Genomic DNA, 23,553 nt, shown 5'->3' with positions numbered 1-23,553 from the left:
ACAATTTGGTATCGACAAATCCGGTAAAAAATAAGACATCTCCCAGATCCATTACAGTGGGAATGATGGGTCTATGGATTGGGCAGACCTCACGCCTGGGTGTTCAAAAAGGATATGATCCCTGGGCGAGGGGTTGGGATTGGGAGTAGCATAGGGATGGACTTAGAATGCTTTGTAGGTTGGGTGGGCAATGGAATACCCCTTTAGGAGGGGCCGAAAGGATTTAGGTCGGGGTGTCCCTCATTTCAGGTCATGATGGTAGACAAACAAAGCCCTCCAGAAGGATACGGTTCAGCTGTTCCAGTCCAGGGCAATATTGGGTGATGGGGTGGTGGAATGATTGGGCCTGTGTGAGGACATGGCATAGGAAATCTCCTTCACCTGTCCATCCTGAACCCAGTATGTCACATTCCTGAACATTGAACTTCACCTCTCTGATGGCCTCATCCACACCGCTGTCCACATTAAACCTAAAAACTGCCAACAGTATCTGCACTTTGACAGCTGCTATCCCTCCCACACCAAAATATTGCTCCCACACAGTCTGGCCACATGTGGATGGCATATGAGCGATGAGAACTACCATGCCCAGTATGCTGAAGTTCTTACGAGAGCCTTCACAAACTCTACAGGAGAGTTCTATATACAAGTTACATTTTGTATGCATCAGTGTATGACCTAAGAGAGACAAAACGCAAGCTCATAGCGACCACTACTTTTCGCTGAAAGCTATTTGAATTTTGTGCAGTAGCTTCCTTACTGTCAAAATATCACAGTACGTATGACTTAATAAAACGTTAGGCAGTTCATCACGAAACTGATGACAGAGGCTGTGGGAGAATGTTTTTTGTTTTTTACTGAATAGTTTCGTCAAAATTGTGTGAGAAAGCTGGCACATCCACATCTTCATTTTGCAGTGTGGCCCTGCCAGCACCAGGCTACGCACAAAAATGTTTTGTACGTAAATGGTTTCAACTGTTGCGACCGTGATTCATTAACTAGGTAGATGTAGGGTTACACGTCACTCTAAAGGTGTGATACGTTACACCACAGTAGCTAATGAACAACTCGCCCTGGGTATAAAAATATACATTCAGTAGGTGACAGCAAACTGAGCAGGGTGCCCCTTTGGAATGGAGGCAGCTCGTACGGTGCTGAGAATGAGAATGCATTTCTGCACAGGACCCCGAGCTATCCTGCAGGAGCTGTACTAGACTTTCAAAACTCTGTTGCACCCCCCCCCCCCCCCTCCCCGATTTCCCTCACTTTTTTCACATTGTCTTCTACATACTAGCAAAATCACATGTGGACAAATAAATACATGGCTGAAAATCAAAACAGAAAGACACACATGCAGTTGATGTATAAGACCGTGGGCAGCTCTGCGTTATGGCGTGGAAGTGAGCTGTGGCTGACATGTAAACAAGAGAGTAGAATTTGGGCACCATAAATGGGATTTCTCACAGCAGTAGAGTGGCTTAGTACATTAGATGGAGTTTAGCTTGATGACTTGCGAGTAAATTAAATGTCCAGTTCTAAAAACTTATGGATCCTGAAAAGGACATCCAAACTTCTTGTATGTCCTTTAACTGAGAGGTCTTTTCAGACAGTTTCGACTACTCGTATTGCTTTCCACCTGGAGGAAACATGTAAGGGTAATTAAAAGTTGCACCTATGAATGTGAAGCAAGTTATCTGCATTTCACCTGTCCGGCAGGCAAATTTCAAATCAGAAGTCACATTCAGAGGCCAAGTTTTGCATTACAGCACTACACCAAAATACCTCGAATAACAATGGAGAGAACTCTTAACTTTGAAGCAGCATCTGTCAAATGTTGCTGCTACATTCAACATGAGGAATAGTGTTCTTCAAAAACGTGCTGGCACCTCATGTCTAGCTAATGCTACAATACTACTGTTCAACATAGATCAATAGTGTTCACGCTAAGAAGCTAGGTGTACAGCTCAGTTAGACAATATGAATAATTAGAGGCTGTGGTATCCCTGTCAGAATCTATAACGAAGTTGTGGCTGAATTAGCCGTCTTATAGTTATAATGTACCGTAGATACCTCAAAAAGAAAACCGTATCCAGTAATGGGAAGAAAGCACAATCACACCTGACAGCAAGAATGGTGGCAGAAATTATCCCCAAAACTGAGATCCTATATCCGTGACACGGATTTTTCGTGCATCTATGTCTACATCTACATGGATACTCTGCAAATCACAGTTAAGTGCCTGGCAGAGGGACCATCAAACCACCTTCATGGTAATTCTCAATTATTACACTATTGAACAGCATGCAGAAAAACTGATACCTATATCTTTCTGTGTGAATGCTGATTTCCTTTATTGTATTGTGATGATCATTTCTCCAGATGTAGGGAAAGTTGGTAACTGAAATTTTGAGAGAGGATTCCACTCCAACAAAAAACACCTTTGTTTTAATGATGTCCACCCCGAATCCTGTATCATGTCTGTGACACTCTCTCTTCTATTTCAAGATAATACAAAACGTGTTGCCCTTCTTTGAATTTTCTCAATGTATTCCATTAATCCTATCTGGTGAGGTTCCCACACCACACAGCAGTAGTCTGAAAGAGGGCAGACAAGCATAGTGTAGGTGGTCCCTTTAGTATGCCTGTTACATTTTCTGTCTGTTTTACCAACTAAGCCCAGTCCGTGGTTTGCCTTCCCCACAACATTTTCTAAGTGTTCTTTTCAATTTCGTTGTAATTGAATTTACGGCCTTTACACTTGACTGATTTATTCCGTAACCAAAGTTTAACGAATTTCTTTCAGCATTCGTGTGGATGACCTCACACTTTTCATTATTTAGAGTCAATTGTCAATTTCCACACCATACAGATATCTTTTCTAAATCATTTTGCAATTTGTTTTGATCTTCTGATGACTTTATTAGTCTATAAATGACTGCATCATCTGGAAACAACCTAAGCCTACGGCTCAGATTGTCTCTTAAATTGCTTATATAGATAAGGAACAGTAAAGGGCATCTAACACTACCTTGGGGAACGCCAGAAATCCCTTCTGTTTTACTAATGACTTTCCGTCAGTTTCTGCTAACTATGACCCCTCTGAAAGGAAGTCATGAAACCAGAACGATGTTGTCTAGATCTATGTTGTCTGTGTGTCAGTAGACAGTTCCCTTCAAGGTAATTCATAATGTTCGAACGCAATATATGTTCCAAAATCCTGCTGCATATCAATGTTAATGATATGGGCCTATAGTTTAATGGTTTACTGCTACTACCTTTTTCAAATATTGGTGTGAACAATGCAACTTTCCAGTCTTAGTGTACAGATTTTTCGTCAAGTGAGCAGTTGTATATGATTGTTAAGTATGGAGCTATTCCATCAGCATACTTTGGAAGGAACCTAATTGGTATACAGTCTGGATCAGAAGACTTGTGTTTATTACATGATTTAAGCATACACTGAACTCAAAAATAGTGAGCTATCTCATTACTGGTTTTGAACATTAGATGGATGAACTGCATTTATGGGATAAAAATTTGTGATTAGAGATCTTGTACCTGTGTAGTACAGAAATTTCTGTAAGACCATAGTTTATCAGTTTCCTGATTAGCTATGTCTCAGAGAATGATATTCATAATTAACATTTAATATTTCTCACTATAATTTTTGCTAATAATAAATTGTTATGTACTTACAGGTTTCCTGACATTCATGAACTGTTATGATGTCCGCAAGACTAGTCGAATGCAAAACCTGTTTATGTTCACTAAGATTTTGGCACTAGTACTTATCATCATTGCAGGGTTGGCATATCTTTTTATGGGTAAGTGGGAAGAAAAATGTTCCATATTTTTAAGATGGAATAATGTCAACAATTGATGTAACCAGTTTGAGGTTTATTTCTGTTTCTTTGCAGGCAACACTGAAAATTTCAATAATCCCTTTGAAGGTTCCCACTCGGATCCGGGCAGGATTGCTGTGTCCATTTATTCTGGTATATTTTCCTACTCTGGATGGTGGGTAACCTGCTTTTTCACTGATCTGTTATTCTAGTGTCTGCATGCTCTAGTTTGGTGTGATGAAAAGGAGAGCAGCTTGTTAACGATATACAAAGTTGATATACAGTAGAACCTCGCCAATCCAACCTCAGGTAGTCAAACTCCCCGCTTAATCTGACCGACCCATTTCTGGTGTTTGTTTACATATGTGGGCTGCTGCTGCTGCAGTCAGATCTGGATTTGTCGACGGTTCAGTAGGCTGTTGGCCGATGGTAGGTACGGTTGTTTGATTAGTTTTAGTATGAAATAATTTGTTTCTAGCTCCATCAATAAATGATATGCACATATTTGTTTTATAAATTAGAGAAAGCTTTCTTGCATATTGAAGTGTGTAAAAGTAAATTACGGCACCAACTGAACATAAATGTGTGACGCTGTCTTTGCAACTGGATATTGAGCTCAGTAATAAGAGTGAGTGGATCAGTACACGACGCTGACTACACGGTGGAAGCAGAATTGACGACCAAATCATTGATGCTGTTATTCGAACAACTGATGAGAATGGGAAAGATAATGACAACAGTGAACCTGTGGCTGAGTATCACACATGTATGCCAAAAATGGATTTGATATAGCTCTTCAAACCATTGAACAAAGTTCTACATCTACCCCAATAGATTTTTTGTGGATTAGGAAATGGCGGAACATCGTGGCAAAATAATTGTCTTAGTCTGCTAAGCAAAAGAACAATACAAACTTTTTATTATCCTGCGTAAGAACGTACCACCGTTTTTTACCCTGTAATTTCTCAAGTGTTAAACAGTTGAGTGCAAATCAGTTGTGTGTCAATGCAATACTGTAATAATATATCTAAAAACAAAGATGATGTAACTTACCAAACAAAAGCATTGGTATGTTGATAGACACACTAACAAACACACACACAAAATTCAAGCTTTTGCAACTCACGGTTGCTTCATCAGGAAAGAGGGAAGGAGAGGGAAAGACGAAAGGATGTGGTTTTAAGGGAGAGGGTAAGGAGTCATTTCAATCCCGGGAGCGGAAAGACTTACCTTAGGCAGAAAAAGGGACAGGTATACACTCGCTCGCGCACGCCCCCCCCCCCCCCCCCCCCCACACACACACACACACACATACACATCCGCACATATACAGACACAAGCAGACATATGTTATATTCATATCAATACTGTAATAAGGTATGTACAGTTGTTACACACACTCTCACAGTAACAGAATAATACAGACATATTTTACAGAACAGGCACTACTGTACATGACACTTTTATGTAAGATTTTTTGTGTGTCAATGTTTTGTTTTCATTTCGTACTGTGTTAACATTTAACAGTATTTCAGATAGTATTTCCAGTTGAAAATTAAAAGTTGTACTATACTGTATTATGATGTTATGGGTCAATAAAACTGTCCTCTGGTAGCCTGTCTTGCGTTCCGACCATACTCTGTTCTGTAGGGGACAGATTAGCGTGGTTCTACTGTAGCTTCTTCGTGAAAGATTTTCAGGCATTGCATCTGAAGTATTGTCTAAACTGCACAGTATGACGTGACACAATGCTCGAGAACCTTTGGAGCAGTTGTTGTGTGAGGAAAGCCTCAAACAACACAGTATTGCTTCATTTGAAACTATTTTTCAAAAATCTCACACAGTGTTTTACAGTGATAGATTCTAATTTATTGTCAATGCAAATTGTCATTAATTCAGTGAAACTACAATCGAGTAAGACCAAACTTCCATTTACCAAATGATGATCAATCAGCATCCACAGATTAAAATTGAGTCACCTGTTCTCTCAGAACCAGGAAGTGAAGCAACAGCAACATTCAGGCATTAAGCACCAAACTTTCTACTGCCACTGATCGCATTGCAGGAGGGAATGTGATGGATGCCATCAATAAAATTTCGGCAGTCAGTGGGACCTGATAAGCGAGGCTCAGCAGAGAAAGCACTTGGGAATGCTCCCAAATCTGTGTTTGAGGCTTTTCCCATTACCAATTCTCCAATGTGAGAATTATCTGGAAAGTAATATAACTAAGTCCATAAAATTAATTTTTTGGTACAATGAATCAATTCTTCAGTGTGTGATCTTCCTGTGTTGAGACTTTTTGTCAGCTAGGTTTCCAAGAGTTGTAGGCATCCTGGAAGGCTCAGTCGGACTGTCTTTCTGGGCACAGGTAACAGCAGCTTTCATGCTGTGGACAGTTTTGGAGTGGTATCCTTCGGAGGTGCCTGGGGCTGAGGAAACAATACCATTGGAATTGAAAGATGACTGAGCATTGCCTTGACTTTGGATCTACTCATACACAATGACTGCGAGGTATGCGACTCGGAGCTCTGTCTCTTCGTCTCAGGATCGTATTCAGAAAGCCTAACTTATTTCCCGTTATAACACTGTTCAAAAAAGTGGCATTATTTCTACATAATTCTAAGTTCTCCACAAATGAGGATTCAATTGGGCACATGGTCATCGGTTAATCTCTTCGGGACCAGTGCTGCTTTCATTTGTCCGCAGCTCGTGGTCTAATGGCTAGTGTTGCTGCCTCTGGATCACGGGGTCCTGGGTTCGATTTCCGGCCGGGTTAGGGATCTTCTCCACTCAGGGACTGGGTGTTTGTGTTGTCTTCATCATTTCATCATCATTCATGACAGTGCCGAGATTGGACTGAGTAAAGATTGGGAATTTGTTCGGGCGCTGATAACTGCGCAGTTGAGTGCCCCATAAACCGAACATCATTATCTACCCACATTTCTTCATCTGCCATTGCTCAGTTACAGTGGTTTTGGGTACATCCAGTCTGAGCTATCATGCATACTCTCATACTATGGGACGAGTTCAAAATTTCACGGGCAGGAGTCAGTGTCTTCATGTGTCGACAGCAGAGCACATCCAGCGCTTTGCCTTCCAAAGAATGTCTCACATTGCTGAAACGCCTACCATTTTGACAGACATTTGTTCCTAAATGCCTGATCGGTCCGTTGAAACATTTCTGCAGTGGACTCCCTAAAATTTGCAGACTTCGATCACACATATATCATTGTTTGAGGGAACCCTGTGTCACCACAGGAACTGGACTGCTAAATGAGGCTTTACGTAGACACATTCCAATTCTCTGTGAGGTAGGAGGGAACTGAGGTTTGTTACATTGGGGAGCTAACAACTACCACAGACTAATGCTGGAGGAGAGACTGTCATCTGACCAATTGTAGCATCGTAATAGAACTGGTGACGTCACTTTCCAGACAAACGTTTTGAGCACCTCAATACTGATTATGGAATGTGGGTTTGGTAGGTAGATTTAAATTTACACGGTCAATATTTGCTTTGTGTAAATGCTCTGTTCCATTTGAATTGTGATCGGTTGTCAATTAACTGCTTACTTTTAAGATGTTGGTTAATGTGGTCACTGTGACCTTTGTATGGAGTCAGTAAAAGCAGTAGTACTGGGCTCGACTAGAAGTTATGCATTTTTGTTATTTAATTGGAGAGAAGTACTTTTCCCTTTAATAGATGCAATGAAAGATTTAAATGCTGGTATGAGGTGTGTTCAGAAGGCAAGTGTACTGTGATCATAACCATCTGTGGTTTTATGAGAGCTGGCAACACTGTGTGTTAAAGGGGGATCTCCCTGACCAGAGTGAGCACCGTAGGAAAACAGTAGTACACAAACTGACGTAGTGTCCAGTTGCGAGAAAGATGTCTGTAAGAAATCCCACCAAATGCGACCCACGTGCTATAATCCGCTTCCTACGTACGGAAGGGATAACACGTACCGAATCAAAACGGTTTACAGTGAAGGTGTTGCAAACAGAATAACTGTGTTTAAGTGATGTAGGGAGTTAAGTGGTGGTGGATTTCAAGTGGTTGATGCTGTAAAAAAGAGTCAACTTGTATACCCCAGGGGTCAACATAGTTGGATTGTAGAACCCACTTTTAAACGGAGTATATATGGGGCATAGATACCTGAAATAGATAGATTGAAACACTTTCTAAAGCCTGCATGGGATTTCTACAACACACTAGATCTCCTATTGTGCTGATGACTCTCATGTGGGCCATCTTTTTTTCTGCAACTCCCTTTTCCTGTGCCAGGAACGCTACATTTAGCGTTTGTTAAACCTATTCACATTTTGTTTGTCTGTCATACTACACAGTTTAAATTAATGATATGAATATAATAGAGGGAAACATTCCACGTGGGAAAAATATATCTAAAAACACAGATGATGTGACTTACCGAACTAAAGTGTTGGCAGGTCGATAGACACACAAACATACACACGAAATTCAAGCTTTCGCAACAAACTGTTGCCTCATCTTTCCTGATGAGGCAACAGTTTGTTGCGACAGCTTGAAATTTGTGTGTTTGTTTGTGTGTCTATCGACCTGACAGCACTTTCGTTCGGTAAGTCACATCATCTGTGTTTTTAGATATATACTACACAGTTTGCTTTATATTCTCTCCCCCCCCCCCCCCCCCCCCCCCCCCCACACACACACACACACACACACACACACACACACACATACACACACACCAATTCTGTTTCCATTGCTTTCTCACTCTCTTTCGTTGTTCCATCGATATCTTTGTTCTAAGTCATAACTTCTCTCAAGTGTTAACAACCCCATTTCGAAACGCTATGAAGTTTGTCGGTTGCTGATGGAACCTTTGTATGTTTTCATTTGTTTATGAGTTCATTTTCTATATTTTATTTTAATTTTCTAATGATTACCATGCGCTAGATATTTGTTTTTGCATTTCTTGCAGGCAAACTCAAATTATCATTGTTATTACTGTACTCTTGTATTAAAGTCGGAATTGCAGAGTGCAATTGAATAACAAAAGTTTACTAAGGTTCTTGGGGAAAACTCTGCATAAATTTGTGGGGGAGAATGGGGGGTGAATGCCCACATTCTGTTTTGTTTTGAAGAAATGTACCAAGCTGATAGAATGTAATATAGGATATGTTGATATTTTCCTGTTGAATGTTGAATAATTACCATTGGATTTCCTTTTTTTCCAGGAATTACTTAAACTTCATGACTGAAGAGCTGAAGAATCCTTATGTGTAAGTAGACCTAGCTTATAATGCAGTATACCTTTCCTAAAAAAAAAGATAAATGTGTAAGCAATACACTACAAAGAAAGTAATAAAAGTTAAGAATGCAGTAGTAGAACAAATTGATGAGTTTCTGTATTTAGTTCAGTTAAAGACAGCAAATTGAATGGGAGTGAAGGATATAAATGGATTGCAGAGCTTTTGGGAAACTAAACAGGGTTTTCAAAGCTAAGCTTCAAATGCGTATGAAACGGAAAATTCAGTCAGTGTGTGTCAAATTAAGACAGTGAGACATTAAGTTAAAGTATGAAAATCACTAAAAACTGAGGACCTTCTGTTGATCCATTGTGGAGAAGGGTCAGAGGCCAGTCAAATAAGTACCAAGGAAAATTGCAAACAGCTGTTTTCTTTGAGAAGTTATTTTATACAGACCACCAGTTTCAGCATCTCAAGAACGCCCCCATGTGCACTTGCATAACTTGAGCTATCAATATCTGGATTCTTTGAATTTGTTAAGGAGTGTTTACTTTAAAGACTTGACCACAACAGTTGTGGTCAAGTGATGATAGGGATTAGGACAACACGAACGCGCGCGCGAGCGCACACGCACACACACACACACACACACACACACACACACACTCTCTCTCTCTTTGTTTGAAGCGGAGAAAATCCCCGACATGGTATGGAATCAAACCTGGGACAACGAGCCACCTAAAACTGTACCATAATGGAAGGGCAGGTGGTGTGTGGGCACATGCGCGCTTGTGTGTTTGTGTGTGCACGCATGAATTTGCAATATTGCAAGGAGGTTAATCTGGATTGATTCTTTCGGTTTAGGGGTGTGGTAGATTCCAACTTCCTGTTTATGGATGACAGTGACTGCCCAACACACAACCACTGACTCCCAAGGGGGCTTACCACTCTTTCGTGAGTTCGTGCTCAGCTACTATGGGGCCACAGCCTTTGCAGCAGCTCTTCTGTTCCTGAGCTGCACATCTGTGCCAGCTTGTGTGTTTTACACGAAGCAGGTGACTGGGTAACGTGTAATTCCCAGCCACGGGGTGACAGTTAGGGTTCGTAAGTACGCCCAGGTATAGGCCAGGCCAGAGAGGGGTGATTACCTGAGCTGTTACCTTCCCAAATTGCCGGTTGGTCCCACTGTCAGGAGTTCAGGAGGTGCGACCTGAGGTGTGAGCAATCACCTGAGGCAGCAGGTGATGACCCTGGTCTTAGGGGTCCCCTCAGTTGGAAGGAGCACGCCATCAGAGATGCCGGCAGTTGTGGGCGATTTCTTAGCAATGAGCTAGTCACTGTCTTCATCTACATCTACTAAACGTAAACGGAATAAGGCTAAAGGCTCAGAGACTCTCCCAGCTGCACCTCAGTTCCTTGTGGTATGGTGCACCAGAGGTGGCCAGCACTTTGCTACGATTAATCCATTTATTATTCAGAAAGGTGCTGATGCAGTTGCAGGCCTTGTGAATCCTTCTCTTTTTTGCATAATGGACTTTGCCTTTTAAGACCAATTGTGATTTTCAAACCCAACAACTGCTTACAGCTTCGCTCCTCCACGGCTGTCCCATTCGTATCGAGGTCCGTCAAAGACTGAATTCTTCACGTGGTGTCATTTACACTCGACTGCTTGATGCTCTGACGGAGAGAGACATCCAAACTTACCTCTCCAGTTGAGGTGTCACTGCAGTCCATTGGGTAACAAAAAAGTTTGATGCAACCGTAGTGCATACACACACTCTTTGATAGAGTATTGCTTCCATTGAATATCAAAGCAGGCTATGAAGCTATCACAGTCCGACCTTGATTTCCAAACGCAATGTGGTGCTACCGGTGTCAATGTTACAGCCATACTCACATGTCCTGTTAAAATACAGCCAATTGTTTTACTTGTGGCAGGTATACTGACGAGAGTGATTGCCCACCTCCTACTTCCCACTATATCGGTTGTAATAGTGACCGTGGCGCCTCGCCTGTGAATGTCCCACGTATCTCGATTTGGGAGCCAGCCGGGAGATCTGGATGAAGAAAAAAGTACCTTACTCTGTCTGTCACAAGTTGTTGGCTATTCGAAAGCCCTGCATTTTACCATCCAGCACTTACAGTACCAATCTTGCTTTGCCTCACTCCACGGATAATGTGACCACACATACTTGCGACCTGCAGTCGATTCAGCATTGCAGTTGTAAAGTCTCCCAGTATAACGATAACATCCATGTCTCCTTCTACAGATGCGGGATGAGCCACGAAATCTTTCCCCAGAATCAACTGCTACATTACCCAGCAGGCCAGGAAGGGCAAAAGGAGTACTCGCATCGAGCAGATGAGCAAAACTATAGACCTATATCTCTGACGTTGATCTGTTGTAGAATTTTAGAACATGTTTTTTGCTCGTGTATCATGTCGTTTCTGGAAACCCAGAATCTACTCTGTAGGAATCAACAGCGATCGTGTGAGGCTCAGCTCGCTTTATTTGTTCATGATACCCAGAAAATATTAGATACAGGCTCCCAGGTAGATGCTATTTTCCTTGACTTCCGGAAGGCGTTCGATACAATTCCACACTGTCCCCTGATAAACAAAGTAAGAGCCTACGGAATATCAGGCCAGCTGTGTGGCTGGATTGAAGAGTTTTTAGCAAACAGAACACAGCATGTTGTTATCAATGGAGAGACGTCTACAGACGTGAAAGTAACCTCTGGTGTGCCACAGGGGAGTGTTACGGGACCATTGCTTTTCACAATATATATATATAAATGACCTAGTAGATAGTGTCGGAAGTTCCATGCGGCTTTTCGCGGATGATGCTGTAGTATACAGAAAAGTTGCACCATTAGAAAATTGCAACGAAATGCAGGAAGATCTGCAGCAGATAGGTACTTGGTGCAGGGAGTGGCAACTGACTCTTAACATAGACAAATGTAATGTATTGCGAATACATAGAAAGAAGGATCCTTTATTGTATGATTATATGATAGCGGAACACACACAGGTAGCAGTTACTTCTGTAAAATATCTGGGAGTATGCGTGCGGAACGATTTGAAGTGGAATGATCATATAAAATTAATTGTTGGTAAGGAGGGTACCAGGTTGAGATTCATTGGGAGAGTCCTTAGAAAATGTAGTCCATCAACAAAGGAGGTGGCTTACAAAACACTCGTTCAACCTATACTTGAGTATTGCTCATCAGTGTGGGATCTGTACCAGATCGGAGGAGATAGAGAAGATCCGAAGAAGAGCAGCGCGTTTCGTCACAGGGTTATTTGGTAAGCGTGATAGCGTTACGGAGATGTTTAGCAAACTGGAGTGGCAGACTCTGCAAGAGAGGCGCTCTGCATCACGGTGTAGCTTGCTCGCCAGGTTTCGAGAGGTTGCGTTTCTGGATGAGGTATCGAATATATTGCTTCCCCCTACTTATACCTCCCGAGGAGATCACGAACGTAAAATTAGATTCGAGCGTGCACGGGGGTTTTCTTGCAGTCGTTCTTCCCGTGAACCATACGCGACTGGAACAGAAAAGGGAGGTAATGACAGTGACACGTAAAGTGCCCTTCGCCACACACCGTTGGATGGCTTGCGGAGTATAAATGTAGATGTAGATGTAGATGTTTCACGTCCCTAGATCCGACACTCATCTGAGTCTTTGTCTGCCATCCCCAAAGCCTCTAAGAAATCAAACAAAGGTAAACAGTCTTCTCCTTCACTGACTCGGTGATCCTCTTCGATGGTGTCGTTGCACGATACTCTCACCCGGCTGACCTCTATGTCACTGGTGCACACCGCCAACTGTTTCTCTGCCCTGTGCTCCGCAGACTGACAGAGGGAGACTGCCGACACCTTTGTGGATCTCGTGGAACAGTATCCTTCAGCCTCTGCGCCTTGTAGCTGTGAGTCTTTGAAGGCTGGCACTCAGCAGCCCTTGAGGGGACTACTGTTCATTTGTTCCATCTTCCCCATTTTACATTACGACTCTTCTCCAACGGTCAGTAGTACGTTCGTGACATTATATCCAACAAGGAGGAATTACAACTGCTCTTGGAATCCCAGCATCTGCTTGTTTTCTGCCTCCAAGAAACAAAATTGCATCTTCGAGGCCGCTTTGACCTCTCACGTTTCCTTCCGGTCCAGTTTGACTCAGGGCCCCCCCTCCTCCCTGTGAACAGTATTCCATCTCGTGGGGAAGTTGGGCTGCTCATCCGGGATGAAGTCCATTGCTAAACCTTCTCACTAAACACTCGACTGCAAGCTGTTGCAGTCCCCATTATCCTTCCTCACTTCACCTTTCTCTTTGCAACATCTACATCCCTCCGTCATTCGTGGTCACCAGTGCAGACTTCCTCCAGCTTAATGGTCAACTGCTCCATCACTTTCTGCTGCTTGGTGATCTTAATGCACACCTTCCCCTCTGGCGCTCTTCGACAACCTGTCAGAGAGGTCCCCCCCTTCGCTGATTCTGTGTCAACCTCATCAGTCTTAGCACTGGAGGACCGACCTTCTTCTCAGACTCTACACACACACACACACACACACACACACACACACACACACACACACACACACACACACCTTTTCCATTTGAACTTCCACTGCCCAGCTTGCCCCTTGTCTCGAGTGGTCTGTTCTCTTTGACACGTACTCAAGTGTCCATTTACCATGCGCTATCCATTTGCTGACTTCCACCACACCATGTGTAAACCCAATTGCCTGTTTTCTAAGGCCGGCTGTAGGCTTTACTCGTCCCTGGAAACTTTCGATGAACATTATTTTCCCAGTTGCGATGACTAGGTAGAATATCTTATAAATTTTCCACTCCTTGCAACACTTCTTTACTGCACCGTGTCCCAATGCCTCGGTGGAGTCAGGCACGCCACGATACAATTCGCTCGTGGAAATGTGCTCGCTGCATTTTTAACCGTCATCTGTATTTGTTATAAACAGTTGCATGCACTGTGTCGTGGCATTCTTCGGGATAGCAAAAAGCTGGCTGGCTTTCATTTACTAGTTCTTTTGACAGTTTCACTCCCTCTTCTGTTGTGTGGGGGCAACCTCCGTAAGCTCCATGGGACCAAGGTCCATTCCTCGATTTCTTGCTTAACTGTAGCAAAGGATGTCATTTTGGACTCTTGCTATCAACACCTTGGGCCACTTTTGTGGAGATTTCGAGCTCCAGCAACTATCACCCTGCCTTCTTCCATCAGAAACAGGTGGATGAGGCTCGGGTGACACCCTTCTGTTTTCAGAATTGTGAGTGCTACAATGCTGCCTTTGCTACGAGGGAGCTAGATCATGCGCTCACTTCATCCCAGTCCTCCACCCCACAGCTGGACGAGTTCACATTCAAATGTTGCAGAACCTGTCTGTTGCGGGCAAGCACTTTCTCCTTCATATGTAACAATTGCAACTGGGAAGATAGCACGTTTCCCAGGTGCTTTCATGAAGCTATTGTCATGCCCTTACCTAAGCCCGGTAAAGACAAACATCGTCCTTCTAACTGCCACTCCATTTCCCTCACCACCAGTCAAGTTAATTGAACATATGATTCATGGTCGGCTGGTATGGTGGCTCATGTCTTTCAATCTTATAACGAATGCACAATATGGATGTCAAGTGCACTGTTTTGCAGTTGACAGTTTCATCATTTTATCACCCCATGTCATGAACAGTTTTCTGCATAAATACCAGACTGTGGCCATGTTTTTGGATTTGGAGAAAGTCTATGGCACTTGCTGGAGGACTGATATCCTTGTACTCTATACACTTGGGGCTTTCGAGACCACTTGCGCCATTTCCTTCGGGAATTTGTAAGTGACAGAGTTTTCAAGGTATGTGTAGGTTTGATCTTGTCAGACACCTTTATCCAGGAGAACAGGCTGCCTCTAGAATGTCATAAGCATTGTCCTCTTTGCTGTAGTCATTAATCTCATTGTGGCCTGTGTACCACCAGGTATCTCCGGCTGGTTCCCCTTTCGTTGACGTCTTTGACATCTATTGCAGTTCTCCACAGATTTGTCTCCTCGAGTGGTGTCTTCAGTGATGTCTCGATCGTCTTTACTCGTGGAGCACTGACGTCGGCTTTAGCTTTTTCACTGACAAAATTGTTTGAATGAATTTCTGGCAGTGCAATGGGTTTCTTCCACCATCTTTACATTTTGGGCCTGTTGCTATCCGCTCACTGAAACTACAAAATTCCTGGGACTCGTGCTTGATAGAAAACTTTGTTGGCCCTCCCACAAATCTTACCTGATTCGTCAATGTCCTGTGTGTCCTAAGCAATACTTCCTGGGGAGCAGTTCGGAGTCCCTTCTCTGTCTGCACCGATCCCTCGTCAGTTCGAAACTAGACTATGGCTGTTTCATTTATTCACCTGTGCGTCCATCCATCTTACACCATCTTAAAACAATCCAATATTGTGAAATACATTTGGCCACACATGCCTTTTACAGTATCTCTGTCGAGTGTCTGTGTGCAGAAGCTGCCGACATACCGCTGTTGTACCGGTGTGGCGTTCTCCTCGGCGGATACGCGTGCCGTTTGTCTGCCGTGCCCAGCCACCCGTGCTATGCCCTCTTTTTCGATTACTCCCTTGACCACCATGCAGTGCGTCCGTTGTCTGTTACCTCCCAGAGTTCACTTTCGGCTATGGCTCCAGCAGCTTAACTTCACCCTACCTGCCACAGCCCGTGCTCGTCTCGGACTTCGTTCGCTTCCTGAGGAAACTAATCTGGATTTGACCTGTCGCTGTACATTTCTCAATGTTTGCACGCAACTTAGCGATAGCACCTTTGTGTACACTGACGTGGCTCTGACTGACCCTGGTGTCAGTTGCACCTTAGTCATTGACACCAAAGTGTTTCGGTATCAGCTTCCAGAAGACTGCTTGATTTGTACAGTAGTGCACTTTGTCCTCTATCAGGGCATCAAGTACATCTGGTGACACAGCCTTTTTGTTATCTGCTCCAATTCTCTCGGTGCCATTTAGCCACTCAGTGTGCTGTATACAGCCCTATCATGTCTGTCTGATGGGGCTCCCGGTCACATCGGTCTGACAGGAAATGAGGCTGCTGCTGAGGCTGCAGTTATCCTGCCTTGATCTGCTAACTCTTGCATTCCTTTGGATGATCTCTGTGTTGCCATCTGTTGGTAGGTGGTGTCACTTTGGCATCGCCAGTGGTCTTCTCTTCACGGGAACAAGCTCCGGGAATTAGACCTCACCCAGCAGCTTGACTGACCTCTTCTCGGCCCTTGTGCCACGAGATCATTTTAGTTAAATTGCGTACTTTTCACAGTTTTTTTAGCTGTCACCATTTGTTAAGTAGTGATCCCCACCACTTTGTGCTCATTGCTGTCACCGAGTGCCTTTTTTTTTTTCTTTTTTTTAACCGCTTATATTATAGTGTATGTTTGCGTCTGAGTTATCAGCCGTTTTCACAAACGATGCACGGTCTGTTGACCTCATTTTATTTTTTATCTGTCACAGCAGTATGACAAAGAACATTTTATCTCTGACTCGGGGACTTCTGCTGTCTCTACAGCGTCTTTTGTGGACCTCTCTCGTGGAGAAAGTTTTTCTTCTTAGCTCTCTTTCCTTCCGTGTATTGGGCTAAGTGTGTAGTCGCTTTTAACATCTTTTTCGTATTAGTGTTCGAAGGTTATGTCATGAATGCTTATTACTTCAGCTGTTTTTGTGCCCTGAAACAAAACAAAAAAATAGTATGGCTGGGGTGTCGGAAACACTGGAAAGTGAAGATATTGACTATATGGGATGGCTTACTTACTCCCCAGACCTAAACCCTTTAGAGCATGCCAGAGATGCTCTTGGCAGACATGTTTTTCAATGAACACCCTCTCCCTGAACTGTGCAGGAACCGAAAATCCGCCTTAAGAATGGGACAATATCCCCAAAGACTCCTCAATAGTTTGGTAGCCAGCATGAATAACAGGCCCAAAATATGCATTAGTGCCTTAGGAGGGATATTCCTTGCAGAGTGTCCGATATTGACCTTTATGTTGGGAGCCTGACATGTGTCAAACATGACTGTTATTTATGTCTATTATCCACTTTCCCATGTGGTGCAACCTGTATCATTTTTTTGTTATAAATATGCTACTCCAATTCTATTATCCATGTAGTATGTTTCTTGTCATCTATCATTCCCTGTGATTATTTGTGTCTGAGTGTCACTGTTCTTTAGCGGTTGTCATGCAGTGTAATAGCATGATGAAAATTACATGGCAAATGATCAGAAATGAGAACAATCATATTTATGCCAATTAACTGATAAAAATAATCATCAGTCATGTCAGTTAAGATGTAAAACAAAGAGGGGGGGGGGGGGGAGAGAGAGAGAGAGAATGCGCGTTGCAGAGTTTGAATGCACAGTGTTCAATGTATCAGATACTTAACTTGTTTCCTACAGTACAGCACCATTTTTGTAGTGTTGCTATTTTCAGTGCTCTAGAGACCTATAAGAAATTCCTTGTTTGACGATTTACATAAACTAGGGCCCACCGAAGCGAATGGCTGCAGGATATGATACCTGGAACACTAACTTAACAACCACGTAAAGGTGGTTTCAAAAAATTGATCCTATCCCTTGGAGATTTTTCCTTGTGAGAAAGAAATCTGGGAAGGTCCATCTGGTGTAAGGCATTGTACAGAGGTGAATCTTGGATTGTAGCAAAGCCAGAAAAGAAGGAAATTAAAGCATTGGAAGTGTGTTGTTACAGTATGATGCTGAAAATCTACATCTACATCCATACTCCGTAAGCCACCTGACGGTGTGTGGCGGAGGGTACTTTGAGTACCTCTATCGGTTCTCCCTTCTATTCCAGTCTTGTACTGTTCGTGGAAAGAAAGATTGTCGGTTTGCCTCTGTGTGGGCTCTGATCTCTCTGATTTTATCCTCATGGTCTCTTCGCGAGATATACGTTGGAGGGAGCAATATACTGCTTGACTCCTCGGTGAAAGTATGTTCTCAAAACTTCAACAAAAGCCCGTTCCGAGCTACTGAGCGTCTCTCCTGCAGGGTCTTCCACTGGAGTTTATCTATCATCTCTGTAACGCTTTCGCGATTACTAAATGATCCTGTAACGAAGCGCGCTGCTCTCCGTTGGATCTTCTCTACCTCTTCTATCAACCCTATCTGCTACAGATCCCACACCGGTGAGCAATATTCAAGCAGTGTGCGAACAAGTGTACTGTAACCTTCTTCCTTTGTTTTCGGACTGCATTTGCTCAGGATTGTTCCACTGAATCCGTCTGGCATCTGCTTTACCAACGATTACTTTTAATATGGTCATTCCATTTTAAATCACTGCGAATGCCTCAGTGGACCTAAAGATAAGAAAGATAAGTTTCAGGAGGAGTAAAGGAATGTGTGTAAAACAGCAATTGGAAGAAGTAGTGAGATGATAGTAAATGTGTTAGGCATCAGGGAGTCACTCCCGGGACTCTTACTGGACAGAAAGTTTTTGGGTAGGATGGACAGGCTGCTTGAAGGTAATAAGATTGTCACAGCAGATGAAATCATAGCAGGGCACATCAAATCAGTCGTAAGATCCACAATAAAGAGTTCACTTCCCCACCCTTGTGAATATTGATGTATTACAACCATGATAATTGCCCCCTAGTAATAAGTTTTGTATGTACCTAGTTTTTTTGACATTGGCACAAGATTCCTAAAATATGTTGATATGTTGGCACGTGATTTCGCGTGCACGCACACACACACACACACACACACACACACACACACACACACTTTATGATTATTTGCTTTGAAAATTACCTCTTCTGTTTCAGTAATTTGCCACGAGCTATTTACATATCTATCCCACTGGTGACGTTCATTTATGTGCTCGCCAATGTGGCGTACCTCGCAGTCCTCACTCCGATAGCGATGATCTCCTCCGACGCCATTGCCGTCACATTTGCAGACAAAGTCCTGGGACCGATGTCGTGGAGCATGCCCCTGCTGGTCGCACTGTCTGCGTTTGGGGGCCTCAGTGTCCACATCATGACGTCCTCCAGGTGGGGCAACTGTCAGCACTGTGCTTTTATCCAGAATTTACAACTCGCCCAGTCCTGTCTCTAACACCCATATCTGTCTGTCAGGTCAGTACCCAACATTGTATATCAACAGAGTATCGACTGAAACTCCGTTACAGCTTGTGCCGTGTACCATTGTCCAGGAGAATGTGTGTACATGGTAAGTAATAAGAACCTAAGGAGTGCAGAAAAAGCACAACTGCGAGCAACTGTCATCACAAGCCCCTCCTCGAAAGTCAGTAGAGTGTCAGTATGTTGTACCTTCCAGGTTCAACCACTGATCATGCCAGTTTTTGTACTGTAGTGTGTGTGAAACCTTTATATGGGACAATGTGTTTTTGATATGTAAAAGGACTTTCTGGGTTTGTAGCAGTATTCTGCTGGCAGCCTGCTTGTGCATCATTTATTTGAAAGTAGCAACCCTTCACAGTACATCTGTAGTTTCACAGAATAAATATAAACAGTCGAGAGAGAAAAATAAACAAATGATCGCACCACGTGTGCAGAAATACTGGGAGTGACAGAAATATCAAACAGTTTTAAAATAAAAATAACTCCAATGTTTATAAACATTTTTGCAAGTGTGTCATTTATTGGGAATTGTAAAAGATGACAGCTAATAAAAAACACTGTATAAAACCTACATGTAACCTTTTAGACACACAGAAAGCACAAAACATAAGCTGCATTATTTAAAGATGACATTATTTAAGTGGCGGCCATTCCTCAGAATAGGCTCCTCAAGTCTCATAGCAAAGCTCTCACACTTTACTCGACGTCTCATTTTTTACAAATGCAATCACTTGTCCTGGAGCTTCTTTCAAGATTTGCAGTGTATGGCGTTCGTGTGCACACACTTACAATTTGTGTTAACCCCAAAGGAAAAAGTCACAAACCCTGAGTTCAGGGTAACAAAATGGCTGAGCAGTGTTGCCATCGTGAGAGATTATACAGCCACAAAACTTGCTCCTTGAGTATCCCATCCCATAACATCGTTTGCCGTACAGGCAGTCGGTCCGTCTTCTCGGAACAAAATCTTTTTCGTACTGAGGCAGTTTCTTTTCAGTTCGAGAATTAAGAAAGTGTCCAACATTCTCGAGTAGCATTCTCAGTTTACCGTAACTGTTCACCCTTCCTTCCTCGAAACATACAGCCCGATAACACACGTCTTGGTAACCTCGTACCCTACTGTGACTTCGGAACTGTGCAGGGGGCATTCGCGTAACTCTTGTGGGTTTGTGTCCGATCGGTAATGAAAATAGTGTTTGTTAACATATCCATTGAGATGAAAATGAGCCTAGTCATTTTCCCGAGGAATATATCATCACTCGTCAGAGCGATTGTTTGTTGTGAAAATCTCTGACAATTAGCGCACTTGTGAAGCTTAAGGTTTCGAACAATTGCAGTTTTATGTGGGTGAAAGTTTATCTCCTCGTGTAGTATTCTTGTTGCCAAACAACCGGACATTTGAAGAGTGGTAGCTCGTTTACATGGGGGTTGGTCCAATGATCTGACCTATCTCGGACATCCTTTAGGCTTTTGTTTTGATGTTAAACTGGGTGATCTGAAGGTCTTGACCCACAACTTATTCATGTTATGCAATGGAAATTGTCCCCTACCACACACATGAAAATGTCTGTGAAACTGATGTTGTATGACACTTTTAAAATACATCTCAGTGACAATGTGCAGTGCTCACTGAACCACAGCTCCGAAATAACTGAAACTGCCTCGAGTAATCTCGAAATGCCGCACTTCTCTCCGCTGCCCTCCGCACGACTGCTGTATTGTGCACGAATGGAAATGGTCAGGTATTTGTGCCACTCCCTATGTTAATAGTAATTGTTGTAATTTTTATTAGCGGTCTGCCAAAAGAACATTGCTATAAACCCCAACAGTCATTTTACATGTGAGGAATATAGTGTCCCCAGTAACAGTTTCACCCGTACTACAGTACAGGGCTCGGACCCGGGACCCTCAGTACAACAGACTAATGTGTATTGTGTTTCTCATGGAAGCTTTGGATGACAGATGCTCACAGTTATGCTTTTCCTGTGCTCTGTGTGTCAGGTGTTTGTTATTACTTACTGTTTACACACTTTCTCGGGAATGTCAACATGTAGCTCAAACGACGTTTTTGGGGTTTTGTCGATACTATGTCGATATACGGTGCTTGCTCCCAGTCTGACCATCTGATATGGAGGTTTGGGTGTAAATTGTTCATTTCTGGCCTGTGAGTGCATCTGATAGTTTAGTGGTGCATTTATTGTTTCATTTTTTGTGAAGAGCAGTATCACTTTTTGTTTTATTTAACCACATTTAAAATATATTCCATAATAAAATGAAAATTACATTCATAATAAATAACTCTAAAAAATATTGATTGTTGTTTTGTCATATGGGACTAAAAATTCACATACAGGAGGTTAAATTTCCTCTAGTTCCTCTGAACTAATTCTTTTAGAAATCTAAATTTTATTGCCAACAATCTTCCAGCAATTCTTCTAGTACATCAGTTTTAGTTTAATATCACTTCCAATATATTTAAAATACCTCCTCTCTAACTTCACCAATGTGCTTGCACCTTAAATAGTAACCATTTTTGCAGGATGTGCGAATATTGATGAATTGATACTATTCCAGGTCTACATAACTATTTATAACAAATAAAACTTTGTGTTAAACTGAAATTTAGGACTGACTCTAAGGAAACAATGTTACTTGCTCAAAGGCTGTAGTTGAGTCGGCACAAGTTGATGCGTGGCAGCTGCAGTGTGCTGGGCGCAGCAGTTTTCGCCGGCCAAACTTGACCGATACAGTAATGTAATTTTGTAAATGTCTCTGTGGCAATGCCTCTTTAGACAGCTACTGTTTTCGCCTGCAGCTGTTAGTGCTCTGCAGTTGAAAGCTGACAACAACCCTGAGCTGCCAAGGATCTTCTTACACTGTCCCAAATATAGGGTGAATTGTGAGTGCAATAGAGGGGATTTTCGTAAGTCTGACCTTCATTTAACATTTTGAGTGAAACACAAACTTTGCTGTAATCGGTGATACTGGAGCTACAAAACTACCTAGATACATTTTGAGAAGATTGCATTTCAGTAGGTTTGAAATTTATGAAGTATTGTGTGATAAAGGATGACTAAATTTGAATATATGATACAGTTTTCATCATGTGTGCAATAAGAATCGTAATAGATACAACCTGCTACATGCAAATTGCCTTGTATGTGTGGTGCTCTGCTGATTGCAAATATTGAAAAATGTGTTCTGTTACACACACACACACACACACACACACACACACACACACACACACACACACGAATTCCTGGCCAGTAATCACCATTAGGTTGATTCAGTAGTGCTGATATACATATAAAATTATGTGTATTATCCTAACTTCTAGAACTAGTTTCTTCTGCAGGGAAGACTGTGGAATAGATTGGTGAAGAAAGGGAAGGGCAGGGCATGCAGACCTACCTATTGTGGAAATGGGGATGTGGGGATGAAGTGGGGTGTGCTTCAGAGAGAGAGAGAGAGAGAGAGAGAGAGAGAGAGAGAGAGAGAGAGAGAGGACATAAATTACACCACTGATAAGCAGTGTGCCAGCTTCAGTCCCGAGATAGTGAGGTGTAAACGAAAATGTTTAAGACAAAAATAAATAGTGCAAATAAGAGCTAGAGGAAAAAAGAGATTTAGAGGGGGTCAGAAACAACAAAGTAACAGAAAAGCATAAATAAAGGAAACAAATATATGAAGCCATGCATTGATCATCTCGTGCATGCGACGTGTGGGGTACTGTATATTTACACGTAATTCGATCAACCAATCCCCCCATTACTTTGTCGCACTGTAGAATGTTGTGGTTTCATGTTTCTTCTTTCCTTCTTTATTGCTACTGTAGCGTGCAGTGTACACAGAATAATGACATATTTATTCTTCTTTCCTAGTATACATTCATGGTGTAGTCTGTTATCTGGTGCGAGACAGTGGTGGATTGTGTTTCAGCATGTGACATTTCTCAACTCATCAGATCTTGTTCACTGTACAATATAATGAATTTTTCGACCCTTTGAATTTCTTAGCAAGTAGAAAAGATGTGAAGAAATTTTCTGTCGTCACATTTCCTCCTCAACTGGAAATGGAAATGGGTCCACAAGATGAACAACGAAATACACTAAGTGAATTACAATGAAATGAACACCCTTAGCTGCTTACAGGCGTTGACATACGTCAACGGGGACAGATGAAAATGTGTGCCCCGCCTGGGACTCGAACCTGGGATCTCCTGCTTACGTGGCAGACGCTCTATCCATCTGAGCCCCCGAGGACACAGAGGATAGCGCGACTGCAGGGATTTATCTCTGGTACACCTTCCACAAAACCCA

General features: G+C 42.6%; 1 protein-coding gene across 1 annotated transcript in view; it reads left to right on the top strand.

The window, feature by feature from the left end:
* LOC124718954 (Y+L amino acid transporter 2) overlaps window positions 1-23,553 on the top strand; it is a 78,509-nt gene that overhangs the window by 41,993 nt on the left and 12,963 nt on the right. Inside the window, exons 5-8 of the mRNA XM_047244621.1 lie at window positions 3,699-3,824; window positions 3,918-4,017; window positions 9,063-9,107; window positions 18,917-19,144. Coding sequence (XP_047100577.1) covers window positions 3,699-3,824; window positions 3,918-4,017; window positions 9,063-9,107; window positions 18,917-19,144 — 499 coding nt within the window. The remainder of the gene's footprint in view (window positions 1-3,698; window positions 3,825-3,917; window positions 4,018-9,062; window positions 9,108-18,916; window positions 19,145-23,553) is intronic.

This window comes from Schistocerca piceifrons, chromosome 10 (genome assembly GCF_021461385.2).
Source record: "Schistocerca piceifrons isolate TAMUIC-IGC-003096 chromosome 10, iqSchPice1.1, whole genome shotgun sequence".
Classification (NCBI taxonomy): Eukaryota; Metazoa; Arthropoda; class Insecta; order Orthoptera; family Acrididae; genus Schistocerca; species Schistocerca piceifrons.
This window is presented reverse-complemented; position numbering and strand designations above follow the sequence as displayed.